Below are 24,231 nucleotides of genomic sequence, written 5' to 3' on the forward strand. Positions count from 1 at the left end.
TGTATATATCAACTGTTACCTTGGCACTCTTTACTCAACACATTCTATATTCAAGTCTGGGAGATGCCGAGTTAAATCAGGTTAGTACAAGATGTCACAGAGAGCACTACTGTGCAACACGAATTTCCTCGCAAGGGATACATAGTATCACTTTAATTCTGAAGCACACCTGTTAGGATCAATGCCTCACACAATACACACTGGGAAACACTGTTTTACCACTTAAAAAATGGTGGTATGTGGGATGAGAAAATTAAATTTCTTTACTGCAAATAAGAATTGCTGCCATTTGTAGAGATAATTTTAGTATCACTTCTACTTTGTTGTAGGAATATGAGATGACATAACCCCACCCGAGCTATTTTTGTCATTACCTTTATTAAACAGCCATCACTGCAATGCCATACTATTCCTTCAATTTTACCATCTTTGCAACCTTCAAACCAGGACAAGAGATGATTGTGCTTCAATGAAGGTAGATTTCTTATTTGAAATGCTCCATGTGGTATAGGAAGATGTAATGGATGTTTCTTGCTCCCTAACCCTAAGTGGAAAAATTTGCCATTAGCCATATTCGTTTAAAGGAACTTTCAGAAAGAATGAGAAAATGTACCTCTCCAAATAAAAAGTCTTTTGAGACACTTAGGAATAAAGGTAGAAAGGCTGGTTGTTTCCTTAGAAAGAATACAACCGAAGTGCACTGGCACCTTATTCCAGTAAGTCTAAATTCCACCTTGTTGTACTCTCCACTAAGGTTCAGCAAACTATGACCTGCAGGCCAAGTCTAGACCTTTTTTTTTTTGTAAATAGTTTCCATGGAACACGGCCACACCCACTCATGTAAGTACAGTCTGTACCTCCTTTCAGAAGAGTGGCCCATAAAACTTAAAATACCTAATCTGGCATTTTGCAGAAAAAGTCTACCAACCTTTGGTACCAGTGTGGCACTGGCCACATTAAACTATTCTTCAATGTTTGCTAAAGAGCTGTACTGCATCTCTGATAACTTGTCTAACTACGATCTTAGCTTCTTTACACCTGGAAGTCTACTTTTGATCTCTACATAGGATTTTCCTATTACAGCTTTAGTGTCTTTAGGTCTGTCTTCCCATCCCCTTGTCAGCAAGGTAACCCATAGTGCTCTCAGGACTTGCACTCAATTCATCATGATATATATTTTGATACTTGACGTGGTATTCATTGCCATTCTTTACTTACTTTACACCCCTGGCTATGCAAATTGATGCTATCATAACAAAGAAAAGTGCATTTTCATCAACTGACTCAACTCACCTGAATTTTAAAAAGCAAGGGTGTTACACCTGACTCATTACTTTTCATACACAGTTGTGTAATATTATTATAGGAAAGAATAAGGATAAAAATCAACCTTTTGGACTAATAAAATGGTTTTTTCTATGAATGTAAAGTTAACAGAAATAGGTATAATCCTAGGAAACTAACTCAAATTTGTTAGTCGTTTCTTTAGCATGGGTTTGTTTTTTAAGTTGACCCTAGAAAGTTCTCTATAAATGACAGTTACTGTAACTGAACAAGAAAAAGCCTTCACTCACCACATGGGTTTCCATTGATATTTGTTCCTATGAGCTCCAGTGTTTGTTCTAAGAGATCCGATAGTGGCACTGCACTAATTTCCAAAAGTCCAGAATCATCAGGATGATGTTTTAGTACCAGGGCAATTTCAAATTCATAATTAACTACGGAGGAGTGCCAGCAATACTGTTTGTTGTTTTTTTTCTACTGGTACCCAACCTATCATATAAAGAAGAAAGTTATTTTTTATTACATCATTTTTCTTTGGATTGAAACTACAGGTAATTTCTATTTTTGTTGTAAATTTCCCATGTTTTCTGGGTGTCTATCACAAAGATATATTCCTTTAAAAATCAATGGGAAAGTTAACAGTTTATTACGTTTTTAAAAATCATAAGGGTTCATTTTTTGTTCTATAGAATTAACCTGTTATTCACTACAGAGCACCACCTAGCATTCTCTTACTAGAAAATTCACCTTAGTAAGAATTGAGCACTGTTCTAAGACATAGCACTCAAAATTTTTTATAAAATAAGTTTTCTCTCTACCTTCTCTCAAGCTTCAGGGACAATGGATATAGTGCAGTAAGTGTTCCAAGTTCATTAAACTGTTCCAATATATACTGAACAATTTACTGATGCCATGTTTATTGAATGTTATTGCTATTACCCTTCTCATTCTTGTTGCCAGAACTGGCTCCCTTCATTATTCACCCTAGATTACTGTAATAACTTCTTTGCTGGTCTGCTAGCCTCCAGTGAAATCCAACCCACTTTTGTCATAGTTCTGTTTGTAAAACTTAAATTTAGTTTTGCTGTACCACTGATTAAAAATTATTATGTTCAGGATAAACTTGAAACTCCTTTAGATAGAATAAAAGGGCCTTTAAGATCTGAGCCCACCCCACTTCCAGCCTCAACTTTTTATTTTTTTTTTGAGATGGAGTTTCGCTCCTGTTGCCCAGGCTGGAGTGCAATGGCGTGATCTTGGCTCACCGCAACCTTTCCCTCCTGGATTCAAGCGATTCTCCTGCCTCAGCCTCCCGAGTAGCTGGGATTACAGGCATATACCACCACGCCTGGCAATTTTTTTTGTATTTTTAGTAGAGATGGGGGTCTCTCCATGTTGGTCAGGCTGGTCTCGAACCCCTGACCTCAGGTGATCCACCCACCTCAGCCTCCCAAAGTGCCAGGATTACAGGTGTGAGCCACTGCGCCTGGCCCAGCCTCAACTTTTATAGCCGCTTCATGATGTCATATACCCTGAACATTCCAGCTGCAATGAAGTGTTATATAAAACATCCAAAATACCCCATGCCCTCTCCTCTTCCTGGGAGTTTGCCTAAGCTGATCTTCCCTCTTAAACACAAGCTGAATGAGCAATTCCTCCTCTTTTCTCCAGTGGTACCTGATGCATTCATTCCTGTTAGTTCTTAAATCATACTACTATTGGTTGATTTCTCCCGATGTCTAATTAAAGATCATTGAGGACAAGGGTTCTGACCTGCATTTTTGTATTACCAGAAACTAAGAGGACTTTGCACATAATGGGCACTCAAGACATACCACTTGAGGACCTATAACCTTAATTTGGGATACCTTTCTATTCAGCATACCTTTGCAAAATTTTCCCATCCCAAGAAAAACAACTTGTGAGACAACTATTTTTAACTCCCTCTGAGATACTCTGGGATCTACACACACGCACGCACACACGCACGCACACACGCATGCACACACGCACATAGACTATTTGTTATCCCTAATGGTATAGACACTTCTTGAGATCTCATTTCAGACTAGATCATCTCATCCAACCTGACAAGAACCTGGAAGCTATTCCCTCTTCTTGTTTTTTTGAGACAAGGTCACAGTCCAATGCTCAGGCTAGAGTGCTGGGGCATGATCATGGTTCACTGCAGCCTCAACTTCCAGGGCTCAGCTGATTCCCATATTAGTCACCCGAGTAGCTGAGACTACAGGCGCACACTGCCATGCCCAGCTAATTTTTTGTATTTTTTTGTAGAGACAGGGTTTCACTATGTTGCACAGGTTTGTCTTAAACTCCTAGGTTCAAGCAATCCATCCACCTCAGCCTCCCAAAGTGCTAGGATTACAGATATGAGACACTGCACCTGGCCTCAAGGCTATTCTCATTAGACGCTTTATTGTCACAGACTACAGCTAGTAAAAAATGGCCATCTTAGAAAAGATTCTAAAGCTAAGAGGACGTTCTTGATATGAAGCATCTTTGATATATAGGACTTTACATAAATTTGATTCAGAAATTCTGTGCTATACATACTAATGAAGAACCAGGTTAAAATTAAATTCTGTAATTTCTGATTGAATGGATATTTTGATCATTTTACTAGTAAACGCAAAACTGCATTAGAAGAGACATCATGGTACCAGGAATGTGTCCGTTTTCATCAGGCACTGGGTTTCCATTTATTTGTTCTATTTCCTTTGCTGGTATCCAGCACTCTGGAGCTGGTTTGAAGTCCTCCTCAACGTTCCAAAAAAATTCTAAAAAGAGATAATGTTATATGTGGTGATGCTTTAAAAAACATAAAATACTAAACAGAATCAAAATGGGAACAGCTACTAAAACCTCCTATCAGGGATGATACAATTATTCTCCATTCATTATCACCACAATGTGACCGTACTTACGGTTAGAATACTAACACTTTAAATATTCAATTTCATATACCCCATTTGTATACAGTATTTAACAGTTTAACTAAAGTAACCAACATTCCATTAAGTATTAGATTCATGAATTTTTAATATACTATGAATACAAATATAAACACATTAATGTGTATACAGTGAGTGTATATATCTACTACAGATATTTAAAAGCATTTTAATAATTAAAGATATTAATTTCCTGAGATTTTAATTACACTTGATTTATAAAATTACATATTTGTCTCTTACACAAAATGTGTCATTCACTTCAATATATATGTAGTGATTTGTATGTTTTAATAGACTCAGTGACAAATATTAGGAAAATATTTTACAATATTTTTCAATAATATCCTTTTTATATATAAAAGCATTCTAAATTGCTTAAATTATACAGAAAGATATAATGTACAGAAATACCATATCAATAAATACGCCACGGATTTCAGCTATTTAAACATGAAAAGTTAAAAACTAACCTTTTGGGTTTCCTTTTGAATGTAGAAAATTTTTGAATCTTTTTTCAGCTTGTTTGTTTGGTTTTCTATCTAGTCGAGCCCAAAGGTATGGCTGATCTAAAAAAGTAATAACAAAAGCAAAAGAATGAAGTAAACAAAACTTATCTTGAAAGACATTTCAGAATAGAATTTTTCAATAAACAGGAGGCTAATTTCTCAAAGAAGCTAAAGGGAAATATGCAATATAAGAATATATACCACCTAGCGGTACTTGATGCTATGAGAAGAATTACTTCTCTGGTTAAAGAATGAGGACAGGAGACAAAAAGTAAATATATGATATTTTTTATAAGGGCATTGCATACTCATATTTTATGAGTAAGCAGCATTTATGGACCACGGAAGCTACCTCTACAAAATGGAAACATAACCAGATAACTGTATTCACCACCACTCCCCAAACATTACACTGTGCTTTAAAGGTTAATTCTGACACAGCTGGAATCAGGCTGAGCTGTTTTGCATTGCACTGACCCCTCTTCAAGGTATGAAAATACTAATAATGTTGATTTGTACTCATGGATCTGAGGAGTTGCAGGGCACTGTGCTAGTGTTCTTTATTGTTAAGAGTGAGACTCATAGCTTGCACCTGGTCTGAGACCCCTGATAGGCTCTGCTGCTGAAGCTGGTTACTTAGCAGCAAGATGCCTACCTACATGACCAGCAAATATATAAAAATCCCCAGCTGTAACTCCATTTTGCATTCCCTGGTTCCAAGGTGTTTGTCTGAACACATAAGTGGTTCCTGATCTGAGAAAATGTGTCCTGCCAAGGCTTCAAAGCAACTTTGAAGTATAGTAGCTTTTACCTGGCCTCGCCATACTCCTTGCTGTGAGACAGTCCTTGGCTATAATACACATCTTTACTTTTAATACCACTGGTATATTGTGTATCCTTTAGCAGTAATAAATGTGGATTTGTAAGCATTGTCACTTTGCATTCTGTGACTTACTTTAGCAGTTAAATTCTAACCCAGTAATTGCCATCATCATGCATAGTGATACACACTATAGTTTCTTAATAGACATCAATTTCTGAAAAATCTTTTACAGTTTTCTCAAATATACAAATCCAGGGTTTATAAAGAAACTGCTATACGTTGGTCCTGATATTCTGTACTACTTATTAGCTATCCAGATAAATAATATGAAGAACCAGATTAAAACTGTATTATATTATCATTTCTGGTTCAGTGGACCTTTTGTTTCTTTTTTACCAGTAAACATAAAAAATGCAATTCATTTACATTCATTAGTATGGTTACTACCCAAAAACAAAAACAACCCAAACAGAGAAAGGCAGAAAATAAGTGCTGGTGAGGAAACTGAAAAACTGGAACCTTTGTGCACCGTTGGTAGAAATGTAAATAGTTGCGACCACTATGCAAAACAGTATGGTTGCTCCTCAAAAAATTAATTTAGAATTTCCATATGATCCAGTAATTCCACTTCTGGATATATATACCCACAAGAACTGGGAGCAGAGCCTCAGATATCTGTTCACATCTGTTTACAGTGGCATTATTCGCAATAGTCAAAAGATGAAAGCAACCCAACTGTCCACCAATGGTTGACTGGATAAACAAAATGTGCTAGATACACGCAATGGAATATTAATTCCATTCCTTTAAAAAGGAGTGAAATTCTGATACATGCTACCAACATGAATGAACCTTAAGGACATTATGCTAAGTGAAATAAGCCAGTCACAAAAAATAAACACTGTATGATTCTACCTATATGAAGTACCTAGAGTAGTCAAATTCATAGAGACAGAAAGTAGAATGCCGGTTACAAGGGGCGTGGTAGGAGAATAAGGAGTTGTTGTTTCATGGGTAGCATTTCAGTTTTATAAGACGAAAACAGTTCTTGAGATGGAGGGTGGTGATAGTAGCACAATGATGTAAACATACTTAATGCCACTGAACTGCATACTTAAAAATGGTTAAGATGGCAAATATTATGCACATTTTAGCACAGTTAGATTTATTTTACTGCATTTCATGAATTTCCTGATACAAGGAATGTGTCCAGACGCCTATTTAATGCCCAAGGACTGCGTCCAGATGCTGTTTTTTTTCTGGAAGTGAAAGGTAATCTCACCATCCAAAAATAATCACAAAAAAATCTCTTTTCCATACATTTCTTCTTAAAATGACTGAAAATTTCTATTTGCATTTCTGTTAAAATACATTAAAATGAAACTAATTAGAGACGCTGACAAAAGTAATAAAGCCACTGGAATCAATGCAGGAAGAACAAGCTTAAGGGTCCCACAAACATAGGTTCCACTGACAGTTCAGTCATTCAGTCACTATACGGTCTTGGATAAATTATTTAAGTTCACTGAGCCTCATTTTTCTTTTCTTTTTTTGAAATAGAGTCTCCCTCTTGTCCTCTAGGCTAGAGTGCAATGGCGCGATCTTGGGTCACTATAGCCTCTGCCTCCTGGGTTCAAGCAATTCTCCTGCCTCAGCCTCCCTTGTAGCTGGGATTACAGGCATGCACCACCATGCCCAGCTTATTTTTGTATTTTCAGTAGAGGCCGGGTTTCGCCATATTGGCTAGGCTGGTCTGAAACTCCTGACCTCAGATGACCCACCCACCTTGGCCTCCCAAAGGGCTGGGATTACAGGCCTGAGTCACCATGCCTGTAACCTGGCCTCATTTTTCTTATCTGTGAAATGGAGAGGCTACTTGTACAAACTGGAGATATATCAAGTACCATACTGCCTGTGCCCTTAATGGGTATTAGGTAAATGTTTTAGTTTACCGTTTTTTCCCCAAGAAGAAAGTACAATAATAATTTAGGTAAACTGTAACAATTGTGACCTTTTTGTTTGGCTACTATACTTGGGTTTCCAAGGGTTTATGAAGAGCAAATGCCTCATATCATATAGTCTATAAAGTGATTAAGAAAAATAAGTAACATTTACAGTAAATATTATAGTTTTATTTTACCTTGATAGGTAGTAACATAACAACATGTTCCATCCACTTTTTCTGTTGGAATTGCACTGTATATATCTGCATCTAATGCCTTGTGACTTATAGTTTCAGTTGCCAAAACTTTAAATGGCTTAAAAAAAGAAAGAGAGAAAACCGGTTTAGGATAGACAGCCTCTATGTTTTTGCACACATGCTCACCTGAAATATTCTTAATTTCATTAGTTTTAAGTGATGGTCTGCTGTTCATCCTTCAGAATGATTTAAAAATATTTCTTCTGTGAAGTTCTGAATTGTTCCCTCCCTTCTATGCTACCACAGCAACATCTGATTTTCTACATAATTCTGTAATTATTTCCGTTTCTTTATGCACCTTTGTTCTTTGCAGCACTGCAACCCTAGCACAGGCATTCAGTATATTTAATCATATACCTGACAATTATTTACTAAATGCCTACTATGGATTAAGCATTGTCTTCAACACTGGAAATACAGAGGTGAACAAAAAAGTACCTGTCTTTGGTGAAACTTGTATTTTAATGAGGGAGACAAAAGCAGCACAGTGCATGGTATGTTAGCTATGACAAACAAGTGCTAAAGAGAAAAACAAATGGGTAAAGGAAAGGGGGATGAGGTGCTATTTTGGATATGGTGGAAAGGGAAGCTTTCTTTGAGGAGGCAACCTTGGGCAAACTTGAAGCAAGGGAATACTATGTAAATATCTGAGGAAAACAAAAGGTCCCAACTCAGGAGGTTTTTTGATGTGTCTGAAGAATTTAAGGCAGCCACTGTGTCTAGATCTGAGTGAAGGTAAAACTAGATTAAACGTTGTTTAATCAACGTTAACTCCATAGGTGCTCCTGGTATACAATACCAGTGTCTTTCAATCATAATTTTCAGTTTTCCCAAGAATCAATCTACTCTTCAATACATGAGACTTCCCCCTTTTTTATAAGCACAAACATTTTTGTGATCTACAAAACTTGTTTTTCAATTAAGACTTGATTCATAAGGAGTCTCAGCAAGGATGTGGTAATATACTCCTGTCTCAGGGCAAATTCTCAGGGAGCAGGCAAAATAGATGGAAGATAGTTCATACTTTGTTTTTGCCTTTTTTTTTTTAACCATTTTTTCTTGCAAAGCTAATACATGCTCATTATAGAAAATCTGAAAATGAAATGTAGAAAGGCATAGATGAATCACCCACTTCATCACCATTCAGACGTATCACAAGAACCTTTTGGCATACTTCTTTTCTCTTTTTCAGTGCATTTTTCTCAATATTAACTGACATCAGTTTCTATTTGCTACCCAGAAGTTTCTTTAAGAGCCAAAGTAAAATGAATTTCTGGATTTCCTTTTTTCCTCTTCAACTTCAGATGTTTTTCCTCCTCAACTTCGTGATAAACAACTGCTATTATAAGCATAAGTTGTCTAAACTATGATTTTCATCCTTTTCATAAAGCAATTATCATTAGTATACCTCGATTGTTACAGAACTTGCATCGCTGTCTAAACATTACAGATCACACAGTTTAAAAGCTTCTTAATTTTCAGAACAATTTGATCCTTGATTCAGTTTTATATCCTAAAAATCTTCAAATGTATCATCATAACATTCAACAAATGGTCTTAGAAAATATATTATCTGCTTGAAAGGAAAGTTAACCCCGATGGTTTCCTACCATTAATAGTGATTTATATGAGACATGACAGTTCTACAAACTTAAATTTCTGAGCTGTATCAGCTATGGTTTATTTACTTACTTAAAAAATGTTCAAGATGGCAAAAGAAAAATCTCCTCTATAAAACAAATCTCTTGACTCTTGAGTTAGGCTTCACTTTGACAGTAGTTTTCTTACAGTTACCTGACTTCCTCATGTAGTCTGATGAATTGTTTACTTTGAAAGTTGTATTCAGAAGTCTACATTGATCTAAAAATCTTTGTGGTAACTCATTCAACAAAGTTTGAGCATCTAGTTTGTGAACAGCCTTGTCCTAGACTATGCAGTTAGAATATAAAAAAGAAGTAAGACCTGCTGGCATCACCTCTTAGGCAAGACCTCACATCGGTACTCCAGTAAATACAGCCCCACAGATAGCGCAAGCTGGCCCACTAGACCATATTAGCGATGTTACACCATATACTTCAGTACCATTTTAGTTCTAAGTCTTTGCACAATGAGTACTCAAGATCTGAAGCTGATTTTCTTTTTTTCATGTTTTCCCCCTAACAATTTTCACTTTTAAAACTACCAAGAATCACCTGTCTTTTGTTTTTCCTTTGAATGTGTTTGCTTTGAGGGTACCCTCTTCTTGTCCCTTTCAGCTTTACCAGTAGTGAGCTGTTGACATATTTATGATTTTTCTACTGTCAGGAAGAAAAAAAGGCACCAAGGATGAGAAAAAGACAGTTTCTTGGGTTCCTACCAACTTTTTATCTATAATTCATTTTCATTGTGAAGAAGACTTATGCCATTTCTACAGTTATATCTGAAGTAACAACATCTTACAAAGTGAAACAACACTGTACTATATAAACATACTGCTGTGTGTGTGCTTCAGACTAAGGTACTATTTCAACCAGGTAAACTAAGAAATTAGTCCCTTCTAGTACTGAAAGTACTATTGAAAGTACTCAAAGTACTGAAAGTCTATTGAAAGTATATTTCAGTACTCTAGTACTGAAAGTATATTGAAAGTATTCAATACTTTTAAAATATAACCATCTAGTAGGGATTCAGTACTTTAAAAATATAACCGGTTTTCACTAACTTATGACTCTGGTATCAAAGGATATCAATTTAACCCAGGGAAGTAGAGCCACAGGGTCTGGTCCAATAGCAGTGTGTGTGTATCTAAATTTATCAAAGATCCTGGGGGAAAGATTGCCCCATGGAGCTCCTGATGAGTATAAACATTCCTTCCATAAAAATCAATTATCTGGTCTTTGCTATCCACATGTGCAAAGGACAACATGAGACCCTGAGGGGTACATAAAATTCTCCTTCTCTACCTGTCATCAAGACTTTAGACTATTACTGGGGGGAAAAAGTACACGTATTAAAATAGTGAATATCAATTGAGTGTCCCTCTACAATTTCTGGGTAGGAGAAATTACTGAGATGACTAAGTTGATTTAAGATTTTATGGAGAAGAACTGACTTGAAAAATTAAAAACATTCTAGAGGTGACCCAGAGTGAACAGTCTGAGCAAAAATCTGAGACAGGATTGTGGTTGATATGTTCACTGGATGAAACAGATGGCTAAAACAGAGAATTCACTTTAAGAAGGATGGAGGATAGACTGAGCCTCATTAGTGGGAGGCCCTGAATGATAATTAAGAATGTGGATGCTATGCTATAAACAATACTGTAAGCTGTTTTAATTGCAGAAAGGTAAGAGAAGGGGCTGCTTCTTTTCCCTGGTGGAGAATATTTTTACAAACTACTCCCCTCTAACATACAAAGTTGGAAATCACAGTAGAGTGAAATACTAACACAGATGATAATGTTTTATATGGATTACATTATTTATTACAGCTAAAAAAAAAAAAGGCTGATTGCTGCTACAAACATTGAGTAATAACTGTGGTATTTAGACAAGGAAAGAACATGGTGATGATCAGACTGGCAAGTAAGACCAATTAGGTAGTGCAATGGGCAGGATATGAAATATTAACTATAACAGCAGTGACAGCAGTAGAAAGAATGAAAAGATCAGATGCTATAAGGTAAAAAGCATCAAGGTGAAGGGAAAATTGGCCTGAAATGATTCCAGGGTTCATTATTTAATTCAACAAATATTTATCCAGTGCCTACCACGTGTCAGGTCCTACAGGCTGGGACTAAAGATAACAGGACAATCTGCCTTAAACACATTTTAGTCTAGAAGATGAGAAGGCCAGTGCCAGTGATGAAACTCAAGTGAGGTGGATTTCCAATGGACACGTGGATTTTGTATGTAATCAACAAAGTTGGGAAGCACCCAACTAATGACTGGGGATTCTACTGATCAAAGACTACAACGTTTTATAGTACAATATGAAAGAATTGCCTTAATATAGGTTACTTGTTATTCACTCACTAGCATTTACCGAGGGCACATTATATAGAAAACACGTTGCTACAATAGAAAACCTTGAGAGAATAAATTAAGTAATTACTGGTAACATGAGGTCTGATCTTCAGTGACCTAATTAGGCTACTGTCAACACCGCCAATGGTTCCGACGTAACAGGTAAAGCAAGTCTTATAATATCCCCCCTTTCTCACTGCACTTTTGAAAAGTAGTAAAGCTTGGACTGTGGCAATTATCTGATTAGGTTTCCCCAAAAGGTGCTGACCTGAAACCCACAGGTGCTGACCTGTGGTTTTTCCATTTCCCTGCGAGGGCAAGTTTGAATCTCCTGATCAGGAAAATTCTCTCGCAAATGCCCTGCCTTACAACTAACAAAAGTACAAGAACCTGGACTTGTACTCAGGGCGTATAAGACTTCCAACCCAGACCTCCCCAACGAAACCTACAGAGGCTCCTGGCCTGCAGGGCAGTTCTAACGCGTCCAGCCGCCGTCGCCGGGTTCGCACTGAGCCAGCGCCGCTGGGAGAAGCCCACGCGGGCCGCCCAGCCTACCCGGCGCTGCCGCTTACCTGATGCTCCCTTTTGGCGGAAGGCTCCTCTTTCACCTCCGTCGCAAACACACACGGCATTTTCCGCTGCACGGAGCCCAGGCGCTTCATGATGAGCCCAACAAGCAGTGCGAGTGGAGGGCGCGCTTTGGAACGGCGTCCGGTCCAGGCGGGGAGAAGCCCTGTAGGTGTCACCCGCGGAGCTCAGGCCACTCACACTCGGCGCCCGGCCACCGCCGCGGCGCCCCCACTATGCCAAGCCCCAGCTAGGGGCGGGAAGGCCCATCCAGAAGCGGCTTCCTGGCCGCGGCGCCTTCTGGGAGTTGTAGTGCAGAAGCTGATGCGTTCCTGGTGCGTTCCCACGTGCGTCCCCCACCTCGGTTTCAACCGATGATTTATTTGGAAGTTAAATGTAGGGACATGGATGAACCTGGAAACCATCATTCTCAGCAAACTGACACAAGAACAGAAAATCAAACACCACATGTTCTCACTCATAGGTGGGTGTTGAACAATGAGAACACATGGACACAGGGAGGGGAGCACTATACACTGGGGTCTGTTGGGGGAGAGGGGGGATAGAGGGGGGTGGGGAGTTGGGGAGGGATAGCATGGGGAGAAATGCCAGATATAGGTGAAGGGGAGGAAGGCAGCAAATCACACTGTCACATATGTACCTATGCAACAACCTTGCATGTTTTTCACATGTACCCCAAAACCTAAAATGCAATAAAAAAAAAAGAAAAAAAGAAAAAAAAAAGATCAAATAATAAGCAGTGAACATTTCAGATGTCGATTTAATGCAGTTACAATGAAACCTGCTTACCTGTTATCTTTAGTTCATGCGGGAAGCACTCTAGAAGTTTAGAAATATTTAGACATCCCCAGATCCCCAAGCAGGATGAAAACTGCTTTTCCAGTAGACTGTCAGAAAACGCTATAATAAAAATACCTGGGATCAAAAAAAGTTACCGTTTGAACTACGCCTTATTGTGCAGCATAACATGGTCGAAATGGTTCTGATGTTCTTTCCAGAGTGAATGCAAAGTTTCAGTCTTAGACTAATGCAGAAGTACAGGAATAACTACAACCAGGATTTCATTCTCAAGTTTTTCATAGGAATCTTTTTTATTTTAATTAAAGGTGAGGTCCAACAGCTGAAATGGCTTGAGTACTGGTAGTCAATCAACTGCGAGCTAAAAACAGCTTTAACTTACTGCTCAAAAGAATATTTTGAGGGTAACTGATAAGATGGACAATGACTAAATCAAATAAATACTAAATATTTAGGAATAGTAGCCTTTCCATCTCACTGCATTTAGTGGTTCCTAGTCTGAAGTTGTAGGGGAATTCTGATTTTACTTCCATCCTTTTTGGGCTTGGACTAGGCCCAGGTCTCATTTCTTTGTCTTACCTGCATGTATTCAACTGTCCAGCATATTACTGACTTAGCCCTTGGAAAAATTAAGCAATGATATCTCACTTAGCAGTATCTAAACAGTAAGGGGGTTCCCAACAAATAAAACAGCTCCTTTAAAAAGTTCACAGTTATGCTGAATACTGACAATGAAAAAATTAAAATGTAAAAATTCACAATTTTTTGATTGCTGGATTCAGAGGGGAGGGAGGATGGAATAGATTTGCCATTTCAAAATGTTTACTTTCTTTTCTGCTTTCTTTTTTCTCATAGGAAAACACAAAAACCTCTCCCACATCACATCCCAGATTTACGAAAAAAGAAAACACCTGATGCTGGCTGTATAATGTTGGAACCAGAAACTTTTTAGCATTTTGCAGTCAAGTGCCAGTGACTTCTTTGTTCCTTCAGAGGCATTCAGAAAAGCGGCTCGTTTCATGAGTTTCGAAGAGACAACAACTTTCACAGCTATTAACTGTCACCTCCCAAACTGCCACAGAACCTTTTAGGTCCAACATTCTGTCATTTCTGGGAAATACTCATCTCCTAAAACCACACTACACTTACTATTTGTATAGTAGGAGCAAATCTAGTCATCTCTTAGCAAGCACTTTCTATTTCCAAAACTTTGGCTTCCTCAGTAGCTGGAGCAAAGCTTCTGGCAGAAACACAAGTCCACATCAGGGGAGAGTCACAAGATCAATTCACGGTCATAAACTGGACTCATGCTCTGATGGGTAGCAGCCATCAACTTTGCCCAATTCTCATAATTCTGAAGAGTTACCAAGGAGTTGCTACCAGCCACTGTACTAAAAGTGGTGTCACAGGATTACAAAATCGAAGAAAGTCTTTCTTCTCTGACTGATATGTTAGTGCTCTAGCATGCACCAAAGATGAAAGACACTCAGAGTGAGCCTGCTTTGGCCAACACAAAATACTTACAGAATTTTCAGGCCTACTCCCAGCCATGGAGACAAATTTCCCATCACTCTTCATTACAAGGAGGAAAGGAGGAATCATCCTCACAGGGTAGTAATAGCTTTTTTTTTTTTTTTTTTTTTTGAGACAGTCTTTCTCTGTCTCCAGGCTGGAGTGCAGTGGTGTGATCTCTGCTCACTGCAACCTCTGCCTCCCAGGTTCAAGCGATTTTCCTGCCTCAGCCTCCTGAGTAGCTGAGATTACAGGTGCATGCCACCAAGCCCAATTATTTTTTGTATTTTTTTTAGTAGAGACAGGGTTTCACTATGTTGGTCAGGCTGTTCTTGAACTCCTGACCTTGTGAGCCACCTGCCTCGGCCTCCCAAAGTGCTGAGATTACAGGTATAAGCCACCAAGCCTGGCTGTAATAGTTTTTTTTTTTTTTTTTTTAAGACTAGAAAGACATTTACAACAGGAAAGAGTAGAATTGAAGTAGAAGAAAAAATTTGAGGAGAAGGAAAAAAAAAAGAAAAGTTTTTTGAGGAGAAATTTAAGCCAGCTACAGAAATTTGCATAAGTAGCCAGGAGCCTAATGTTAATCCCCAACACCATGGGGAAAATGTCTCCAGGGTATGTCAGAGACCTTCAAGGCAGACCATCCCATCACAGGCCCAGAGGCCCAGGAGGAAAGAGTGGTTTCGTGGGCTGGACCCAGGGTCCCCATGCTGTGTGTAGCCTAGGGACTTGGTGCCCTGTGACCCAGCAGCTCTAGCCATGGCTGAAAGGGACCAACGTAGAGCTCGCGCTGTGACTTCAGAGGGTGGAACCCCAAGCCTTGCCAGCTTCCAAGTGGTATTGAGCCTGTAGGACCACAGAAGGCAAGAATTGAGTCTGGGAACCTCCAGCTAGATTTCAGATGTATGGAAACACCTGGATGCCCAGGCAAAAGTTTGCTGCAGGGACGAGGCCCTCATGGAGAACCTCCACTAGGGCAGTGCAGAAGGGAAATGTGGAGTTAAAGCCCCCACACAGAGTCCCTCCTGGGGCACTGCCTAGTGGAGCTGTGAGAAGAGGGCCACCATCCTCCAATCTCCAGAATGGTAGATCCACTGACAGCTTGCAACATACACCTGGAAAAGCTGCAGACTTTCAATGCCAGCCTGTGAAAGCCAGGAGGAAGGCTGTACCCTGTAAAGCCACAGAGGCGGAGCTGCCCAAGACCATGGGAACCCATCTTTTCCATCCACATGGCCTGGATATGAAACCTGAAGTCAAAGGAGATCATTTCTGAGCTTTAAAATTTGACCGCCCTGCTGGATTTCGGACATGCATGGGGCCTGTAACCCCTATGTTTTGGCCAATTTCTCCCACTTGGAGTGGCTGCATTTACCCAATACCTGTACCCGTATTGTTTCTAGCTTGCTTTGGATTTTATAGGCTCAGGTGGAAGGGATTTGCCTTGTCTCAGATGAGACTTTGGACTGTGGACTTCTGGATTAATGCTGAAATGAGTTTAAGACTTTTGGAACTACTGGGAAGGCATGATTGGTTTTGAAATGTGAAGACATGAGATGTGGAGGGGCCAGTGGCAGAATGATATAGTTGGCTGTGCCACTACCCAAATCTCAACTTGAATTGTATCTCCTAAAATTCCCATGTGTTGTGGGACGGAGCCAGGGGGAGGTAATTGAATCATGGGGACAGGTCTTTCCCATGCCATTTTTGTGATCGTGAATAAGTCTCATGAGATCTGATGAGTTTATTGGGGGTTTCCACTTTTGCTTTTTCCTCGTCTTCTGTTGCCACCACTGTGTAAGAAGTGCCTTTCACCTCCTGCCATGATTCTGAGGCCTCTCCAGCCATGTGGAACTGTAAGTTCATTTAAACCTCTTTTTTCTCTCAGTCTTGGGTATGTTTTTATCAGCAGCATTAAAATGGACTAATACATTGATGATTTTTAAATTAATTTCTGCTAGGTTTTAATTTGTTGATGAAAGACACTAAGAGGAAGATATCAATAACTGCTGATTGAAATGTTTCCCTCTGGGAATCGTACTTCACTTATTTTCAACAGATTCTCAAAACCTTCAAGCACTCTGAAACCTTTCTGCTATAGGAAGAAGAGATTACTCTTTTTATGATGGATGAACAAATAAATGGAATATAGCTACAAGATGACTATGTAGCCTAATTTATTTTCAAGTACCTATTAATATATCATAATCTGAATATGATTTTTCCCAAATCAATGGATAGCAGAGATACATATTTAAATAATTGTTTTTATTGTCTTAGAATATGGATAGCTCATTTACCTATTTAGTGTTATTTTCAAACCTTCTATAAGTTGTTTACTTGTGAAATACTTACTACTTTCTATTATAAAAGTATAAACTAGTTTAGAGTCCATATTAAATCAGAACATTTAAAGATTAAAATATGCTATTTTATTTTTGCTAGTCCTCTTTAGTTAATGAGTAAGGGAAATACAGTGTTCTCTCAGGTAAACTAGCCTACAGTTACATGTGAGGTCATTTATGATGAGCAAACATTGGATGAGGTAACAGTGAGGAAAATTCTGAAAGTTTCAGTTTGTGTGCTTCCTAGCAACCACTTTCAACAAAAAGTGGTCTGCAAAGCTAGAGAGGGTATCCTCTAACTGAAATTTCTTTAAGAGTTATCTGTTGTGTAATATACTGTCAACAGGAGGTCAGTTTTAAAGGAATACTACTGATAGCCTGAAAGACTGTGAAAAAGATATTCTTTTTCTCTCTTACACACTGATAGTTCTTATATTTGCATTTCTGCAATTCTTATACATATATATTTTTCAAAATACATTGGATTAGCAGCAAGAGAGTTGAAAATGGCAGTATTTGGAAATGACTGCTATTTCTTTTATAATTCCACGTGCCTCAAGGTAAATATTGGACTATTTACAGTACTTCACATGCTTAATCTTTTTAGTAGAATGAAGGAAGATATGGCAGTAACTTGCATTGCTGAACCAAAATTTACTATTTTCTTGGAAGATATCTTATATACTTAAAATATGGAGTAAAAAAGCCTATCATGTATTTTTGACATCCTGAATTTATCTGAAGAAATCTGAAATAATTTAAAACTATTATTTGCTTGAAACTACTCTTATATATGTCAGTTACATGCCTATAGCTTTTGAATATTCATGTGGCACTTTTGCCTATATGATGGCACCTCGAGACATTAAATTCCTAATATTGAAATATTATATGATATAAGATTTTGTTTTAGTTAATATGATTCCAGTCATTATAAATTCAAATAGTTGAATTCAGGTAGCTGTCAAAGTTAGTGTAATAAATCTGTTTCCTTATTTGAATTTTTTTTAACCCAATTACTAAGTTTTCATTTGTCAAAAGTCTAAGTAACAACAAGTGTTTAAATATCATAAAAATAGAAAAGAAAATTAATGTAAGCCAATTGGCCACATACAAATTAAAGTTTATAAAGTTAAATGGGAAAAACTGGTAATTCCCCCAAAGAATGAGGATGAATGGATCTTAATAAAACCAGATAAAGGTAAAAACTCAGTATTTGAAGCTTTGTGCTCATGCCAGAAAGAATCCAGTGAAAAAAGATGACATGTCTGGTTTTAAGTGTTTCCTCTCTGTTAGGAAACCTGAATAGAGTCAGCCTCTCTGACTACAGGAATTAGATTCACTTCTATTACCTGTTAGATTAAATGCTAGGGTGATAAAGAGTAACAACAGAATCCATGTCCAGGTGGGCAGAGTGTCTTGTCTGTTTTATTGCTGTATCCCCAAGTATTTAGCACAGTGACTAATGAGTGATAAGTTATCAGTAAATAATTAAATGAATAAATAAAAATAATAATAGCTCACAACACCTTATCTCATGTCATTTTCATAGCTAACTTGTGAGGAAAGTATTTTTTATGTCCTGTTTACATATGAGGAAACTAAAGCACAGAGAGTATGAGTTAAGTATTAAGTTTGTGACGATGGGCAAGTAGTGGAGCCAGAGGTTCACATACTAGTTTATTGACTTGATAGCCCCTGCCCACTAACCCATGCTATGAGAGTACATGGATCTACTTTAACAAGGGGAAGAGAATGAAGATAGAAGTAGGAGAGAGATAAAAGATAACTAACAACCATGGAACATGTGTCAAAAGAGGGAAGAATGTTATCCTCTCTGCCCACACAACAGGGGCTTATAGTTTTACCAAGTGTGTGTTTATGTGTAAAAGAACGCAGAAGTTTTAAGAATACCAGCCTATTGAAACAAACCACATCTACTTTTGTTGGCATATAAAGAAGTCAGTGAGTATAGGCAATTGTTTATCTTTCTAAGCCAAAGGCACAAAGCACATGTATTTAATATAGTATATCAAAACATCATAATTAAAATTCCACAATAACATACCTTTTAAGCTCCATAAAAACCTAACAGTATCTCCATAGACTGAGAAAACAGGTTATCTAATAAAAGGATTGATTCATAGAAATCGTTTTCACAATTAGAATATAGCTAGAAATTCTTAAAAATTTCATCTGGCTTTCTTCAGAAAGAGAAATTAAGTCGTTCTGTCATTGGATTGTGGTCAAAGTGCCACTGGAGTCTTGCACCTCTATTCCTAGTGGACCATATGGATTAACGGATAACAAAACGTAGCATTTTATCAGTCATTTGCGGCATGTTATACTGTTTAATCGTTGGCTTATCTTGCTGCTTTCTCACTAAAGTTAGACTAATTTGCTGAAATTTAGACTTACGGTCTAATATTGATAGAGTATATCTTCGTGATTCTAATTTAATCTACTCATATTTTCTTTTACTGATTAGCAGCCTATTGTTGTTGAACTCTAATGTCAACAAATTGAGTTTTCTACACTGTTTACTTTTTCTTTTAGGGTTCCCAGTGCCGATTTCGACACTGTGAAGAGGCCCTTGGCAGTGACACCGTGTGCTCATTATGGAGACAGAGGAAATGTTTTGTTCCACTCTGCAGGTTTAGACACATGGAAATGCAGGTATAATTACTTAGCATCATCGTTTTTGTTAAAGCATTTCCCTTCAATAACGCTGGATTATACTTTTACAAAACAATAGGGAAGAAATCTTTCTTCCTTCTACTATTTGATTTTAGGCATTTTGCGATTTTTTTCAACTTAATGGAGGAAAATGTTTTAGAAATACCCGTTGCATCTTTTGAATAGCAGGGCTTAGAAACGCTGGAAAACACACATGATCCTAAATCAGTGAACTGTAATTGTTTTTGTCTCATTGTGCTGTATTGTAGCACATTGTATTTGTTGTGAATATGGCATCTAATCACTCCATTTCCCCCCATCTCCTTTTATTTAGCCAAACTGCATTCCATGCTTCTGGGAAACCCAACCTTTCGGTTGTCTGAGGATCAGTTGTATGTTTTATCACAGCAAACCTCGAAATATCAATGGATTATTTTTGTCACCAAGTAGCAGTGAGTACATTTTTTGAAAACATGGACATACCATAGTCTAATCTGGTTTTGGAGTGGCAGCGTAGAATGACACATTAAATACAGTATGACAAGATGAGCAATGCAATTTGATGGTCAATGGATAATTTGGAATGATTTTATCAGGACTCATGAGATGAGAGAAAGCTTAGAATGAACCATTAAGTAACTAACAAGATGATGTGAACAAAGAGCAAGTTAAACTTTCTCTATGTGTATCTAAAATAGATATTATTCATATGGAAAGTAAGACAGCTACTGACCTTACTAAACAGAAGGAGGCTGTGTCTCAGCAAAGTATCACACAACTGAAGCCAAGCTTAGAGATCATGCCTTCACTGGTGGTCTCGGTGAATGTGCAGAAAGCTGTCTCATAGGTGGAGAGAGCAAGGACATGACCTGGGTTACACACTTCTGCTTCTAGCAGAACAGGCATGTGTGATGGTTCTTTCTAACTCCTCAATTGTGGAGAAAATGCAATGCCATTGCTACGAAAGCCGTGGCTCAATTCAGTCTAACTAAATTGTACTGAGACTCTACTATGCGATGAACCTTAAAGTAGGTTCTGGAAAATGGATTCAGAAGACACCACAGTGTAAAGCAGTGAATGGTAAGAACCTTGCTGAAGAAGTGGGGACTATCATGTTTCCCTGATGCTTGTAACTACTCTACTTTCCTTCTATGGCCACCAAGTTTTTCTGATGGAATGGTTTTTGTTTGTTGTTTGTTTGAGACAGAGTCTCTCTCTGTCACCCCAGGCTGGAGTGCAGTGGCATGATCTTGGCTCATTGCAGCCTCTGTCTCCCAGGTTCAATATTTTCTCTCGTTCTGTAGGTTGTCTGTTTACTCTGTTGGTAGTTTCTTTGGCTGTGCAAAAGCTCTTTAGTTGAATTCAATCCTTTTTGTCAGTTTTTTTGTTGTTGTTGCAGTTGGCTTTTGGCATCTTCGTCATGTCCTATGTCCAGAATGGTATTTCCTAGGTTATCTTCCGGGGTTTTTATAGTTTTAGGTTTTACAATGAAGGCTTTAATTCATTTTGAGTTGATTTTTGTATGTGGTATAAGGTAGGGGTTCAGTTTCCATTTTCTACATATGGCAAGCCAGTTATCTCAGCATCATTTATTGAATGGAGAGTCCTTTCCCCGTTTCTTATTTTTGTCACCTTTGTCAAAGATCAGATGGTTTTAGGTGTGAGACATTATTTCTAGACTCTCTATTCTGTTCCATTGGCCTATGTGTCTTTTTTTTTGTGCCAGTACCACGCTTTTTTGGTTACTGTAGTCCTATAGTATAGTTTGAAGTTGGGTAACATGATGCCTCCTTCTTTGTTCTTTTTGCTTAACATTGCCTTGGCAATTTGGGCTCCTTTTAGGTTCCACGTCAATTTTAAAATAGCTTTTTTCTAATTCTGTGAAGAATGTCATTGGTAGTTTGATAGAAATAGAATTGAATCTGTGAATTTCTTTGAGTAGCATTGCCATTTTAATGATGTTCATTCTTCCTATCTATGAGCAAGGAATGTTTTTCCATTTGTTTGCATCATTTCTGATTTCTTTAGGCAGTGTTTTGTAATTCTCATTGTAGACATCATTTGCCTCTCTGGTTAGCTGTATTCCTAGGTATATAATTCTTTTTGTGGTAATTATTAATGGGATTGCATTCTTGATTTGACTCTTGGCTTGGATATTGTTGGTGTATAGGAAAGCTACTGATATTTATATGTTAATTTTGTATCCCGAAACTTTGCTGAAGTTGTTTATCAGATCAAAGAACTTTTGAGCAGAGACTATGAGGTTTTCTAGATGAAGAATTATGTCATCTGCAAGCAAGGGTAATTTGACTTCCTGGATTCCTATTTAGATGCCTTTTATTTTTTTCTCTTGCCTGGTTCCTCTGGCCAGGACTTTCAATAGTATGTTGAGTAGGAGCAGTAAGAGAGGGTACACTTGTCTTCCATTTTTCAAGGGGATTGTTTCCAGCTTTTGCTTATTCAGTCTGATGTAGGCTGTGGGATTTTTATAGATGGCTCTTATTACTTTGAAGTATATTTCTTCAATTCCTAGTTTATTGAGTATTTTTAACATGAAGGGATGTTGAATTTTATTAAAAACCTTTTCTGCATCTATTGAGATAATAATGTGTTTTTTTTTTTTATTTTTAGTTCTGTTTATGTAATCAGTCACATTTATTGATTTGTGTACCTTGAACCAAACTTGCATCCCAGGGATAAAACATACTTTATCATGATGGATTAGCTTTTTGTTGTGGTGCTGATCTGTGTTCATGGTGGATATTGGCCTGAAATTTTCTTTTTTGGTTGTGTTTCTGTCACATTTTGGTTTCAGGATGATGCTGGTCTCCTAGAATGAGTTAGGGATGAGTCTGTCCTCCTCAATTTTTTGAAATAGTCTCAGTAGGAATGGCACCAGCTCTTCTTTCTACATCTGGCATAACTCAGCTGTGAGTCTGTCTTGCCCTGGGCTTTTTTTGGTTGGTAGGTTTTTTTCTTACTTATACAGTTACAGAACACAGTATTGGTCTCTTCAGGGATTCAGTTTCTTCCTTGTTTAGTCTTGGGAGGTTGTATGTGTTTAGGAATATATTCATTTCTTCTAAATTTTCTAGTTTGTATGCATAGAGGTGTTTATAGTAATGTCTGATAGTTTTTGTGTTTCTGTAGGGTCAGTGGTAATGTCTCCTTTGTCATTTTTTAAAAAATTTATTTTGAGACAGATCTGTCCCCCAGGCTGGAGTGCAGTGGCACAATCTTGGCTCACTGCAAGCTCCACCTCTAGGGTTCAAGTGATTCTCCTGCTTCAGCATCCTAAGTAGTTGGGATTACAGGCATGTACTACCATGCACAGTGAAATTTTGCATTTTTAGTAGAGATAGGGTTTTGCCATGTTGGCCAGGCTTGTCTCAAACTCCTGACCTCAAGTGATCCACCTGCCTGGGCCTCCCAAAGTGCTGGGATTACAGGTGTGAGCCATTGCATCCGGCCTCCCTTTGTCATTTCTAATTGTGTTTACTTGGATCTTCTCTTTTCTTTTGTCTTTGTTAGTCTAGGTAGCAGTCTCTTTTTCTTATTAATTTGTTTCAAAAAATCAACTCCTGGATTTGCCAGTCTTCTGTATGGCTTTTTGTGTCTCAATTTCCTTCAGTTCAGCTCTGATTTTGGTAATTTCTTGTCTTCTGCTAGCTTTAGAGTTGGTTTTCTCTTGCTTCTCTAGTTCTTGTAGTTGTGATGTTAAGTTGTTAATTTGAGATTTTTGTTTTGATGCAGGCATTTAGTGCTATAAACGTTCCTCTTAACATTGAATTAGCTGTGTCTCAGAGAGTCTGGTATGTTGTATCTTTTCTCATAAGTTTCAAAGGATTTCTTGATTTCTGCCTTAATTTCAGTGTTTACCCAAAAGCCATTCAGGAGCAGGTTGTTTAATTTCCATGTAATTGTATGGTAGTGTGTGATTTTCTTAGTATTAATTTCTATTTTCATTGTGCTGTGGTCTGAGGACATGGTTGTTTATGATTTCATTTTTTTGAAATTTGCCGAGTATTGTTTTATGTCCAATTGTATGGTCAGTTTGAAGTATGTGTCATATGATAATGAGAAGAATGGATATTATGTTGTTTTGGGGTGGAGAGTTCTATAGACGTTTATTAAGTCCATTTGGTCAAGTTTTGAGTTTAGGTCCTGAATATCTTGCTTTTCTGCATTGACAAACTGTCTAATACTGTCAGTGGGGTGTTGAAGTCTCCCACTATTATAGTATGGGAATGTAAGTCTCTTTGTAGGTCTCTAAGAACTTATTTTATGTATCTGAGTGCACCTGTGTTGGATGTGTATACATTTAGGATAGTTAGGTCCTCTTGTTGAATTGAACCATTTACCATTGTATAATGTGTTTATTTTTTTAAATCTTGTTGGTTTGAAAGCTGCTTGGTATGAAATTAGGATTGCAACCCCTGATATTTTCTGTTTTCCATGTGCTTGGTAAACTTTTTTCAATTTTTTTATTTTGAGCCTATGGGTATCATTGTATAACA

The 24,231-nt window shown here is 37.8% G+C and overlaps 1 protein-coding gene and 1 pseudogene across 1 annotated transcript in view; one reads left to right on the forward strand and one right to left on the reverse strand.

Annotated features, from left to right (window-relative positions):
- The window catches only part of LOC135275367 (RNA ligase 1-like), a 15,368-nt pseudogene extending 2,830 nt beyond the window's left edge, over nt 1–12,538 (reverse strand).
- A 5,006-nt stretch (nt 12,539–17,544) lies between these two features.
- Nucleotides 17,545–24,231, forward strand: part of LOC135275242 (uncharacterized protein C12orf50 homolog) — a 29,657-nt gene continuing 22,970 nt past the window's right edge. The window contains exons 1-3 of the mRNA XM_064376678.1: nt 17,545–17,598; nt 19,595–19,714; nt 20,049–20,166. Coding sequence (XP_064232748.1) covers nt 17,545–17,598; nt 19,595–19,714; nt 20,049–20,166 — 292 coding nt within the window. The remainder of the gene's footprint in view (nt 17,599–19,594; nt 19,715–20,048; nt 20,167–24,231) is intronic.

This window comes from Aotus nancymaae, unplaced genomic scaffold, assembly GCF_030222135.1.
Source record: "Aotus nancymaae isolate 86718 unplaced genomic scaffold, 86718_ANA_hifiasm-v0.15.2.pri h1tg000016l, whole genome shotgun sequence".
In the NCBI taxonomy this organism is placed as follows: domain Eukaryota; kingdom Metazoa; phylum Chordata; class Mammalia; order Primates; family Aotidae; genus Aotus; species Aotus nancymaae.